This window comes from Colossoma macropomum, unplaced genomic scaffold (assembly GCF_904425465.1).
Source record: "Colossoma macropomum unplaced genomic scaffold, Colossoma_macropomum, whole genome shotgun sequence".
NCBI classification, from domain to species: Eukaryota; Metazoa; Chordata; class Actinopteri; order Characiformes; family Serrasalmidae; genus Colossoma; species Colossoma macropomum.
The window spans coordinates 25,358,454-25,370,874 of NW_023494803.1; the positions used below are offsets into that span (position 1 = coordinate 25,358,454).

The 12,421-nt window shown below is 38.7% G+C and overlaps 1 protein-coding gene across 2 annotated transcripts in view; it reads right to left on the reverse strand.

Annotated features, from left to right (window-relative positions):
* Positions 1–12,421, reverse strand: part of LOC118823280 (connector enhancer of kinase suppressor of ras 3-like) — a 70,899-nt gene that overhangs the window by 31,018 nt on the left and 27,460 nt on the right. For both annotated transcript variants that reach the window (XM_036592760.1, XM_036592761.1), the window contains exons 5-9: positions 7,692–7,733; positions 5,533–5,652; positions 5,217–5,276; positions 3,192–3,260; positions 2,316–2,462 (exon numbers count right to left, since the gene is read on the reverse strand). In XM_036592760.1, the coding sequence (XP_036448653.1) occupies positions 2,316–2,462; positions 3,192–3,260; positions 5,217–5,276; positions 5,533–5,652; positions 7,692–7,733 (438 nt within the window). The remainder of the gene's footprint in view (positions 1–2,315; positions 2,463–3,191; positions 3,261–5,216; positions 5,277–5,532; positions 5,653–7,691; positions 7,734–12,421) is intronic.

The following is a 12,421-nucleotide window of genomic DNA, read 5'->3' on the forward strand; positions in this document are numbered from 1 at the left end:
AGTTATCTGTAACCTTTGTTAAAACTACATGCAATCGAAAAAAAACAAAAAAAACAAATACAAATTAAATGCATTTTAAAAATATAACTAACTTACAGCGCTCAGTTAGCATGATGCAAACAGCAGGCACATAAGCTCAAACAGACTTGTTTTTTTTTTTTGGTTTCTGACACTGTTTGATATGCCGTCATCAATGAAAATTGACAAAATGTGCAGACAAACTTCAGGCTTCAAAATGGCTGCTGCCTCTGTTTTTAACTTTGTGGTGTGCTTTTGTTTATAATTTGTTAGCTCCAATAGCCTCGTAGCTCCAGCGCAAAACCAAAGAAGCAAACCTCAGACCTCAGAGTTCAAGTGAACACAAGTGTTTATATCAGCAGCATAACTTGCCCAAAAATCATTGCGACCTGACACATTTTCCTTTTCAAACCCCAAAAAAGCGGACAAAGCTGTTTATAAACCAAAGCAGTAAAATACTTTAAAATGCTTAATATTTCAAAACCATATAATTCAATTTGCTGTGTTCACGCTGCATTTAAGGTAGCAAACTACTCCATCTGTTGTACATGAAGGCTAATAAAACTTCATTACTTTACTCTGCTAGGTTGGTATCTCACAAAATGCTCAAACTCCTCAAAGAAATGTTTTGCCCTACAGAGTTTGTAGGTTTAGCTGTTTTGTTTACTGAGGCTAACTGAGCTGAGGGCGAATTCCTTCTGGTTTAAAAAAACTCCCCACTGTCCCCTCCTCCCCTTGTGTTGTGATTGGCCACTAAGTGTGTAATGTAGATGTGATACACTTCCAAGTGGTAAGCTGAAGTTAGTGAGGTCATGTTAAAAGTAGTACTGAAACAGGGTCCTAGTTTTCAGGTTCAAGGTCAAGTCCCTAGTTCTGAGCCTGCATGGTCACATGCCTCCTCCAAGCACAAAGCGTTTTCTTCTTAGTGTATTCATTTTGACAGCTTGATCACATGATATCTATTACATAAAAGATGCTAAAGCATCTTGACTAGCCAAACCACAGATAAAAACAAGCCTCTCTGAATCATCATGTGTGACCTGTCTGCAAAAATGCAATCATACCGATATACGATATCTACCAGCTGATATCTCAACGTCTTGATCAAACAACAAGGCTGACATGTTAGAGAACCCTCTGTGTAATTGGAGGCCCCTTTATTTGGGGTACATACTCCAACACCATGATGGTTTTGTTCTGACTGTGTCTATGCAGTGTGTAGAAGCACCTAAAGAGGTCTGTACCATTGCCAACTTGGGTGCTGGATTACAAGAGCCTGTTGTTTCCATTGGATCCCATTAAAGCAATGGAGTCAGGCTTAGACTACTCAGAAGGCCTACATTTTCCTATAAATCTAACTTCTGAATGGGATTATCATTACATAAATCTCTGAACACAGGATTTGATGTAGAACTCTAGAGACTGGGACCCTGTTCAAGCCACAAAAGGCTGGTAAGGCTGTTCGTGTATCAGGAGGGTGGGCCCATACCATTCAAAGCGCATGAATGGAATTACACAACTCCATTCAATGGTCAAGACAGGCTTTTCAAACACAGAAGGACTGAAGCCAAGGAGGTATGGAGCATGGGAGAATGAAGAGCATTCTCACCCCTATCTGAAGGTAATGTGCACCTCTACACACTTGGTTTGTAGAATGTAAAGCCTGATAGTATCTAGACTAAAGGAGGAGATCCCTAACAGTATGCCTGTCACAGCCATCACCACAGGCTCCTGTCTACGTGACATCATCACTCTGGGTTCGTTCTGCTCAGCAGCAAACAGAAACAAACAGTCTAGAATTGTTCTCCAGTATAATAATAGGCAATCATACAAAGAGGAGTTTAGTTGTGGTGCCTACATCATAATTTGCTACGGGACTGTTTAATGTACATTATCTATAAAAGGTTGTCTTTGTCCCTCTGGACAAATGTGTCATATGAGTTTGTTGTGCATACCATTTTACATAAAGGGGTGAGAAATATAAACTACATCTAAATATCTATGTAAATGTGAGTGTGAGAGAAAAAGAGAGATGTTGACTTAAAACCATTATTAAAGCATCACATTATGTAAAGGGTCTTCATTTTAAAGATACAGAAGAAAGAAAGAAAAAGAGAAAGTTTGTGAGAGGGAGAAAAAGGGAGAGTGAGTATAGACAGATGGATAGAGAGAGACAGAGACAGAGAGACAACAGGGTTTTGTGAGAGAGAGAAAGAGAGCGATATAGAGTATGTATATATATACGTGACACAGAACTCTGAACATAGACTTGTTCACATTCCTGAGAAGGGACTGACCTGTGCCTGTGGGGGTTTCCAGCGCATGTTTTTGAGGGGTGCGGGTGTAAAGCCTGATGTGCCTGCTGGTCTCTTCTTCAGCAGCAGCACCACTCCTTTAGGGTCCTCCCTCAGCTTTGCCACCAGGTTCTTCAACTGCCAGCCCACCTGCAGCAAAACACACACATTCAGCATTACTGCAATGACAAACTGACCTCCAACACCAACATTACAGCAATTCTTCTTCTTCTTGCTATTATTTTGAATAGTAAAATCTTATATGTAAATGCATTACTTACTTAGTTTCATAGAATTTTCCAAGATTAAGATAATAAAATACACATTTTAACATCTCAAATCAAGAAAAGAAGCTAGAAGAGTGAAGTCTGGGCATTTTAGCTCAATTCAGTCTAAAGATAAACATTCTGGCTGTTCTGTGCATGTGTGTTTTCAACCTATATGCTGTTCACTGCCTTTATGGAACAGTAAAAGTGTTGATAATGTATAAGCACTTGATATGATTATGTATTAAAGCAATGTTTTGTCCTCCTTTGAATTTAATCGATCAGCAAAGACATGTTTGGTGTCTGAAGTCTGCATGTTTAGTTTTGCACTGGCACTACGAGTCTAATACCGTAGCTCACTGCTTTTGCAACCAGATTAACACTGTGCAAATTACATGCCTTATTCATCACGTACTTGCTTCAAACACAACTAGACTTGCTTATCTGGTTTCTGACTCTGTGGTGATATACTGTTACTTTACAAAATGGACAAAATGTATGCTGCACAGCTAAACACAGTTTACCACCATAAAGCCTACATTTATGCACTTTTGAATGGACGTTTGAAAAACTGGGGCAGCTGAAAAGGCCATGTGAGTGGAGAGATGCTTACCACTGTCTGCTGGTTCACCTGGATCACCTCATCACCTGCATGGATCTTGTGGGACATGTCTGCTGGTGACTGCAAGGAGAAGATTTAAGGAGAAGAAAGAAAAGATGTCAGGAAACACATTCAGACACACCTACACAGCTGCACCCAAAGGCCATAAACACCAACCAAATGTACTAATGGGGTATAATCTTTACAACCACTCATCACTGAATTATCTGTGAAATTGAAAAGAAACAGCATACACAAAAAGTGCCTTGACCCACAAAGAAGGCTAAATTGTCAGATTATCACAGCAAACAAGCGGGTGGTTGAGCAACACCAGCCTAGCAAATGTCTGTATGATTCATTAACTGTAATTAGTCATAGCTTGGGTAAAAAGGGGGATGATTCATTACTTCAGATGTGAGAATTTGTTTTTGGAGAGATATTGAAGATTCTGACATAACAACTGAAGTTCTATCAGACGTGACTGTCTCTGTAATTCAAAACTTGACAGTGGAGGTTTTTATATCTTCTAGGCCTTTCTAAATGTCTTAAACGCCATCATTATCTGCCTCTGCTTCGCTTGTTTGGTACATGCCAAATGTTTATGCGTAACATGGATGTTGCCATACCGACAGGATTTGGAGAGAAATAATGCAGCAGTGTTGATGATGAAGTGAAAAAGAGTGAAATATTTGTACTTGTACAAAAAATGGACTGTTCCACCACTGTAAATGAGTAATCAGACCATACAGAGGGTGTGGTATTTTCACACAACTGATGGGTGTTAGCTGTATGAAAGCTAATAGTATGTAAAGTTTACCATGTTTACTATGCAAATAAGGACCAACTGAATCCCTCTGCTTTTGTTTTTCATTGGTTATTAAAGCCACCAATGTGAAGTAGCAGGAAATGGAATAACTTTATGGGTAATATGTAACTACATTTGCCACTTATTACACTGAGCAAATTACAGCAGTATAAGAATATAACGTCACTAAAGCATTGAATTAAATTATTTTAGTGACCATCGGCCATTCTTATATAGTTCTTTAACATCAATTTAAGGCACGTATAAGTGCATCTCTGACTTCTTAAACAGGATTTCCACAAACTCTTTAGATGTTCATAGTTCTTAAAACTACCATCAAACAAGTCTAAGGCATCAGGCAGCTTGTTGATTGAAGAACTTTCTATAAGGTCGCTTTTAGAGGCTTAAAACTTTTCAGATGTCTGGTTCCCATCACCACTATATTGAACAATTCTCACTCTGTATGTTTCTCTAGAATGGAGGATTTTTCATCAAACCACTCTGCAAACTTTTTTGCACATATTAATCATGCAGAAATTATGAAAAGTTGGTGGAATTACCCTTCAAATTCTAAGGGTTCGTATGTGGGCCCACACTTCAGTTCGCCACTCTTACAACTGCATATTAGTTTCATAGCTCATAGCTGTTAGGATTTACGATTAGTGACATAATTAATTATGTAATTAATAACAAAGTATTACATTTAAATTTGTTTTACATTCTGAGACAAAAAAAATAAACATGTAGAATAAATGTAAACTGTCGCTGTTCGCTCTGCAAAATAAGACTGTGTGCATGACAACATATAATTATAACAAATTATAATTAATCATAATTATAATAAAAATTATAATTAAGCACCTCTTCTTCTACCAACAAATCCAAATGTGGGATTGATTGAAAATTCTGAATCTGCAATTTCAAGAGCATTTCCCTGCTTATTTCAACAAACTAAATTGAGAAATAATGCATAAAAAATTACAGCATGCTTTTTTTATCATCAGCAACAACTGCAACTTCTAAGCATTAACAGCTCCATCTGTGTTTCGTATTTAGAGGAACTTTGTGAGTAATAAAACTGCTCCCATAGAACTGCTCAGAGCTGCAAAGCAGAAGCAGCTCTGTCTGCTCTCAGTGTGTTCATGCTGACGGAACACGCTGCGTCCGGACAGGCTAAATATATCTCAGCCCCTGGCATCAGACAGCAGCTCAGAGCTGAATCAAAGTCTTACATGCTCAGTGGTGCCGGTGATGACGTGAAGCCCATCGTAGGTGGATTTGATGTACATCCCCTGAGGAGAGAGAGGCAGAAGAGAGAAAGAAACAAAAAAGAAACAGAGGGTTGATGTGAGGCACTGTGGACTGATATAAACTCTCAAAGTAAAAAGCAGGCTTGGCGTTTGCTTGTTGTTATTTACTTGCAAGCAACCACAGAAACATAATGACAGACTGAATTACGGCTGCCGAGACTTTAAGTGATTTCAGCAGAGCATGTCAGCAATTTTCTTGTTTGTCTAACAGAAAGTCAAGAGGGTGGTAAGTCCTCACCAGCCCTTCTCCGGGCTTGATGTTGGTCAGCTGCACTTCCTCCAGGCACGTCGACTGGCTCATTAGAGGATCGGAGGTGGTTCTCACGGTCTGGTCACAGATATTGTTCAGCACCTTGGACTGCAATCAATAGGAGCACTTAGCATTAATGTGACAGGACAGCTGAGGCACACTTGAAAAAAATAAAACAGTCTCAGTTCTATAGGATTATTTTGATTGGCCCACAGAGGCTATTCCTAACTCTTTACTAAAGAGTTCTAGACTAGGATGTATGGTTGTAGGAAAACCTTAAACATTATGTTTTCAAATATTAAAATGTTCTTCACACTCATGTATCTCATTTCTAGAAACGTTTCGTTTGACTCTGGCATAATGGCCCAAATTTACACTTTTTAGGACTTCACTAGTATCCCAGGCACATTTGATCATTTTTATTTCTTATTTTCCAGGTGTTTTCCATGACTGGAAAACTAGTCTAGGATGTGTGGGAACCCAGTGGGATGTCAGCATTCATCAGCACTCAAACTTTTCAGGTGTTTCACCTTAAAGCAAAAGATTTTAAGAAGTTCTGTGCTTGAAAGGTTTGGAAAAGAAAACCAAGGAAGATACTTTGGTGAACATGAAGCTGAGAACTGCAAAAGCTATTTTGTTTGATTGTCTTAACAAAACCTCTGCAGGCTTTTTTTCATACTTCGGCTACTTGAAAAGTAACAGAGAAAAAAAAGATAATACAGTATTTGTACAATCTTGAAGGCAAGATGTTCTTAATCTATCCTGGCTGAATAGGTGTTACCCCAGTGTACTCAGGGAAACAAGAACAGATTACTAACATGCCATTAACTGATCCCTCTGTATCTGACATGGTGGTGAATACTGGAGGAAGAGACCCCCCTTCACTCCCCCTTCATTAAGCCCAATCAAAGCACTTTGGCATCATTAGTAGGGGCAGTTTGGTGATGCACAAAAGAGCCTTTCTTCTCAGACATGCTTGTTAAATTCTCACATTACTGTTAGTATACAGCACATACACAAACTATGTTCATCTGGAACAACTACTACAAAAAGTTTCAACCATAACTGCTGTGCACAAGCCAATAGGATGAATATGTGGCAAACTTTGTCCATAGGCTACAACACTGGTGTTCTTCACAGAAGAATGTAGCGCAGGGCTTTCAGCTAATTCTTGCCTGCATAACTGCTGCAAACATGTCATCATGTGTGTAAAGTGGAGGAAAGGGGCCACAATGAGAGGGGTTGGCTGGAGTTCAGTGGGGCGACTGAGAGGGAGGAAGTCTAACGTCAGGGGACGGGGTCTGCACAGTGTTATTAAGAGGAAACACTTATGGACAGCAAGGGCCACATTACGCCACTCTCTTTCAGCAGCAGCCTCTGACCCTGCCACCAGCATCTCCCAAGCACAGAATAACGCTGAGAGCCTGTCAGTTAATCTCCGAGCAGAGCTGTACGCTTTGCCTTTCCCAGTAATAACGCTGCTACACTATTTCCATTATATCCCATACCGAAAAAAAGTGATTTGCTGAATTTACTTGAATGAAATGTACATCAATTCAACATGAATAAATAGCAACATGATTTTGCTTTTCAGTTTACTTACTTTTGGCAGTAAATGTGTCATAATATATACTGTATTTTAATAATGTTGTATTGATGCACATCAAGTAAATTCAATGCCAATTTTTCTGTACAGAGAATAAGTGGCAGTTATAATGCTGGATTTCAACAAACACTCCAGTGCTTTACAACCTAATCTTTATCTGCTGCATCTGCTGCATGTGGTTGGTTATAATGGACAGTAATTCTTACACATTTGCCTGTATTTAGAAACACTCCATTGACTCAGATGCTGAGGTCTACAGGTTTTATGTCCATTTACAAAGAAAAAAGAAATTATTGTCTGTGGTAAGACAACATATGCTACAAATATAGTGTCACTGATGCAAAGCACCGCTCTTATAAAGCACCAAAAGCTACTGGAGTGCTGGTGCAGAATTTTCAGCCTGCTAACAGTGAGTCAGTCAGTTAGTCATTGAGTGAATGACAAAACAGGTCCATGAGGTGCTTCACATCTAAAAAGCTTTGGGATGCCTTTCATTTACCCTACTCTCTATTTGTGTACAATAAAGCTATCAGATACTTACAACTTCAAGAATCTTCTCCTCCATGTCATAAACAGTGCAATCCTGGGGAGAAAAAGAAGATGACGTCAATGCCCAAGAAGCAAGGAAAAGCTTCTGAACCAAGTAATAAAACCGAAATCAGGGTCATGGTAAGGTCTGTGTAATTAGCGATCCAAATATAGGCAGTGGAATATGAACTCAAGCCACAAATAAACAGCTTTGAGTCTTGAATTACATATCCATGTTAGTGCTAAGACAACATAATTACATAAGACGGAGCAGAGGGACACCACACTATAGTGGAAGATAAACAGGAGACACCAGTATCTAGTAAATCACACTTTCAGGGAGAAGGGCACTCATCTAAGCTCGACTTGATCTAAATGCTCCTTGAGGAATGCTAATGTAAGATATACATTCTTAGCTTCACTAAGCAAATAGAAGCTGGTAGCCAGCAGTTAGCATGAGTTTGTTTGCACAATGTTAATTGGTGGCCAATAGCTTTTATTCATGGTTAGCAATGCAATGCTAGCATTTTTGACTGAATTATTTCATGTAAGCACCAATATCATACATTTTTCTTGTCGGTGTTTACAAATTGAGGTCCTCTTATGACACTTGTGACAATTGATTTCCTCATGGTCTTTTTTCTAACCTCTCTTAATCCCTTGGAATTACACAGGCTCTTATAATTATTTTGGACTGATATAAATGACCTCCATTCTGATTGGCTGCTCCATATTATGCCAAATTCAAAAAGCAGTCTGGGCTAAAACATCCCCCATAGTTTCAACATGAATGGGCGGGGCTAAACTGCTGTAGCCTGAATAGGTAGATACATGTAAATATACTGCTTTTTGGAACACCACAAAACCAATGATTTCAAAACGGACTGATTTTACAGTTTCTATATACAGACAATATGGAAAGGAGAATAAATGGTAAGTTTTGAAATTTAACAATGCTTACATGAAAAATATTTTATATCAAAAGAGGGAGTAAAATAAGGTTTTACATGATATGGGCCCTTTAAAAGACTGAAAGTCTCTACACTGGGGGCTGTGCTCACAGCTGAGGCAACACAGCAGACGGAGAGGTGGGGTACTGATCAGTGGGGGTTGTGAAAGCGACCCCCTATGGTGAGTCAGACCTCCCCTGTCTTGCTGGAGCATGCCATTAGTGGCACTTGTCCACTCAGCACCTGTCTGTCAGCTGGTAGCAGTTAGCCTTGACCACAGAGGGCTGATGTTCATGTGAGCCGCACCACTGACCTGATTCAGTGCTTAGTGCTGATGAGCTGAGATTTGGAGGAAGTGTGCCAGCACAAGCTTCCATCATGAGCAGCACCACTACTCGGTGTGACCTAAAATCTACAGTATATGCCTGAGCCATAAATTACTGGATGTCTGTCTGTGCGAGGCTACAGCCCACGTAGAATAATAAAGCTACTAGCCAGCAGTATGGGAAAGTAAAGGGAAAGCATGTGCCTGTATTTGATATAGTGCTTGGCAAATTAGTACTTCAAATTTCAATCATTTTGTTCCTCTACATATAACAGAAGCCATTTTGGCTGCTGAATTCTTTTTCCTTTGGGCACCAAATCTGAGGGTTTTCCATAAATCCATTTCCAAGGGTAAAAAAAAAAGTAGGGGTTTAGGAAAGAATGTGGCTTGAAATGCATAGTTCCTAGATGTTCCATACCAGCAACCACGAAGAAGAGAAATTCATTTTAACTACAATTCAACTCACTAAAGATGATTAAAACTATCTTTAAAGTGCCAAAAAAGGTTAAAATTGCAACTGTCGGCATATCAATACAAATTTAATACTGTGCAAAATCTAACCTTCATTTATTCAATTCCCAGTCAAAACAGCCAGAAAGTTCATTTTTCAGTATCAGGAAAAAAACAGAAAACTTACATGTAACAGAAAATTTCATAGAAACCTCAACAACTAAATATCAATTCTTTCAACACACATCATCATTTTTTTTTATATTTAGCATGTCAACCCTTTGTCTTTATTACAGCTTCCAATCTTTTCAGGAGATGTGCTTTCAGTTTTTCAAAGAAACCTGCAGGAATATTCTTCCACACCTCCAAAGTTCAGTCTTAGAAGTTGGTTGCATTGTCTGCTTCTCATGATCCAAGTAATCCCAAACATCTTCATGATGTTGAGGTCTGGACTCACTGGTGATCAGTCCATTTTTCTGAGAACACCAGCAGCTTCTTGATTTGTCAATGTTCTTTACAAATTGTTTCAGATCTTAAGCACGATCTTAAAGATGAAAGCTACTGTTTATCTGATGGTGACAGTTTTGGTGGTCTACTAGGTCTTGCACGGTTGTTAGGAGTCCCATTTACTGTGTATTGTTTGACCATTTAATAGACTCCAGTTTTGGAAACTCCTTCCTTGGAAAATAAATAAATGTAGTTTCTCTTACTGAGTATTGTATATTCCCCTTCTCAAAGTGTTTACGCTTTGCCAGATTTCAGAGACAACAAGTAGCTTTAAAAGATAAACCAAGACAAACCAATATAGATTCAGTTCCAATTTGTAGACACTGGGCTGAAGATCAGAAAGAGACAGGCTGAAGAAACTGATCCCTGACTCATGGATGTCATCAGACAACAGCTGATAGAGATCAGATGGCTCTATGGGTCAGCTTTTTGAAGTGAAACTGGAGAGGCTTTGTGTATGAAAGCAGTAAAGAGTCAGATACAGAAATCAAACTGCGTGCTGGCACAACAACTGAACATCCTAGCATTTGCACAGCTGCCCAGTAAGCCTCACTTTGTTTTGAGATTCTGCATCTTCCCGTCATTAATTAAAGCACCATACTAGTTGGTACTAGATCAGTTCTTTGTTGTAGAAGATATAAGATGTCTTTTCTTTGTGTAGGTCATGAGAGGTAAATCAGGATATTGTGTGTGGATGTGTGTTTCACTGCTGTAAGACACACTGACTGGTCATGCTTGTTACTCATTACCGAACCATGTGACCTAATGAATTCTCCCTATACCCTTAAACTCCTGACTGGGCTGTACACTACCAGCAGGGGTTCATTTAACATGGTCCACTCTTGACCCTGCTGAACACCCAGCTCTAACTCAGGGCTCAAACACTGCATGATTGTTAGAATGTTAGTCCTGCAGTGTTTCATGATGTATCAAAAGTTCATCGCTGTTGTTTCATTATTCTAGCTGTCAACACTTTCAAATCTTTATCTAAATAGGCTAACACTACACTGACACTGTATTCTTCACATAAACAAAACAAACAGCATTCAGTATATATATGTGGCCTTATGCTTAGCAATGTTTACATACTACATCAAACGGTGTTATTTAAAAAAGTGAGGAAAGGTTGTTTTTCCATAATATGGACCTTTAAACAGTGTGATGAACATTAGGCTATACTGTATGTCTACTTCTGAATGTTGTCTTCTCTTTAGAATATTTTGAACGAGGCCATGTTTAACTTTATTTACTTATTTGACCATTTGAATAGTTTTGTATAGATGAAAAAGACTAAATTTGAAAAACAGAGATGTTAATTAAGCTGTAAAAAATAGATTTTTTTGTGATCAAACCAATAAACATTGGATAACAATAACAAGTGTTTTTAATTTTCTGCCATAGTTTTGTTTTGGTATCAAGCATGTCACTTGGCATCAGTATGAAAATTCTGATATAGTAACAACCCTTGTATTATGTGTAATACACAATTGTCACATCTATTGCTGGTACATTTTCCCATTGGCAATATTCCATTTTACTTATTGGCCCTATTAAGGCAAAATGATTTTGTGCACTGGATGCACTGTGAGCGCCATGTAGCAGATACTACAAATCTCAGCTATACCACATAAAATGCTTCACAGTAAGAGCACCGATCAACAGCAAGCTCAAGTTCATTTTACACTCAACTTGTACAGATTTAATGGAACAAAACTTCCAATATCATTTAGTGAGTTCTTCATGTTTGGTGTCAACTAAATAACTTCAGAGACTCGCTAAATGTGAGCTCAAAGATATGAGGTCAAAAAAGGCTGGCATTTGTCTGTTTACGTTAAAACTTTTAGATTGACTCTCAGAGTAAATTTCAAGCCATGCATCACCTACTACTGGCCTTTGTCTCATTCTGGGTTTAATTTAATCAGTAATAGCAAGCACTCTGTGGTGCTTAGAGACATAGAGCACTGATAGGAGTGTTGACGCTGGGCGTTCTCAGCAGTGTGTGCATGTGTACCTTCATCAAAACCAATGGTTTCGATTTTTTGGACACTGCCACTGAAAGCACTTAAGCACTAAATAAGCAAATTATTAAAAAGCTGCACTCCAGCCAGTACTTTCACAACCTTCATGCATGAACATACTTAATGCCAGAAAACACACATACAGGCCTCCACAGACATTCTGAAAATAAATGTAAAAGTGTCGAGCACACAAAAGTAATTTATGAAGGGTCCAAAAGGTGATAAAAGTGAACTGGCAGAACTTAAAGATTTCTCCTAGACTTGTGTACAAAAAACACTAATTTGTATGAAATACAAAACTTACTATCTAATTATATGTAACATTTAATAACCGCAAAAGGAGTTAAATCTGATGACATGCCAGAATATTTAGTTTGGACAGGCGTTCATCCATTGTGTTGATTAATGCTACGGTAAACACAAATGGTGTTTATCATAGTGCAATGCACCTCCTGTATCTGTGATTATCGCTGCAATAAAAGCTCACAGAGCG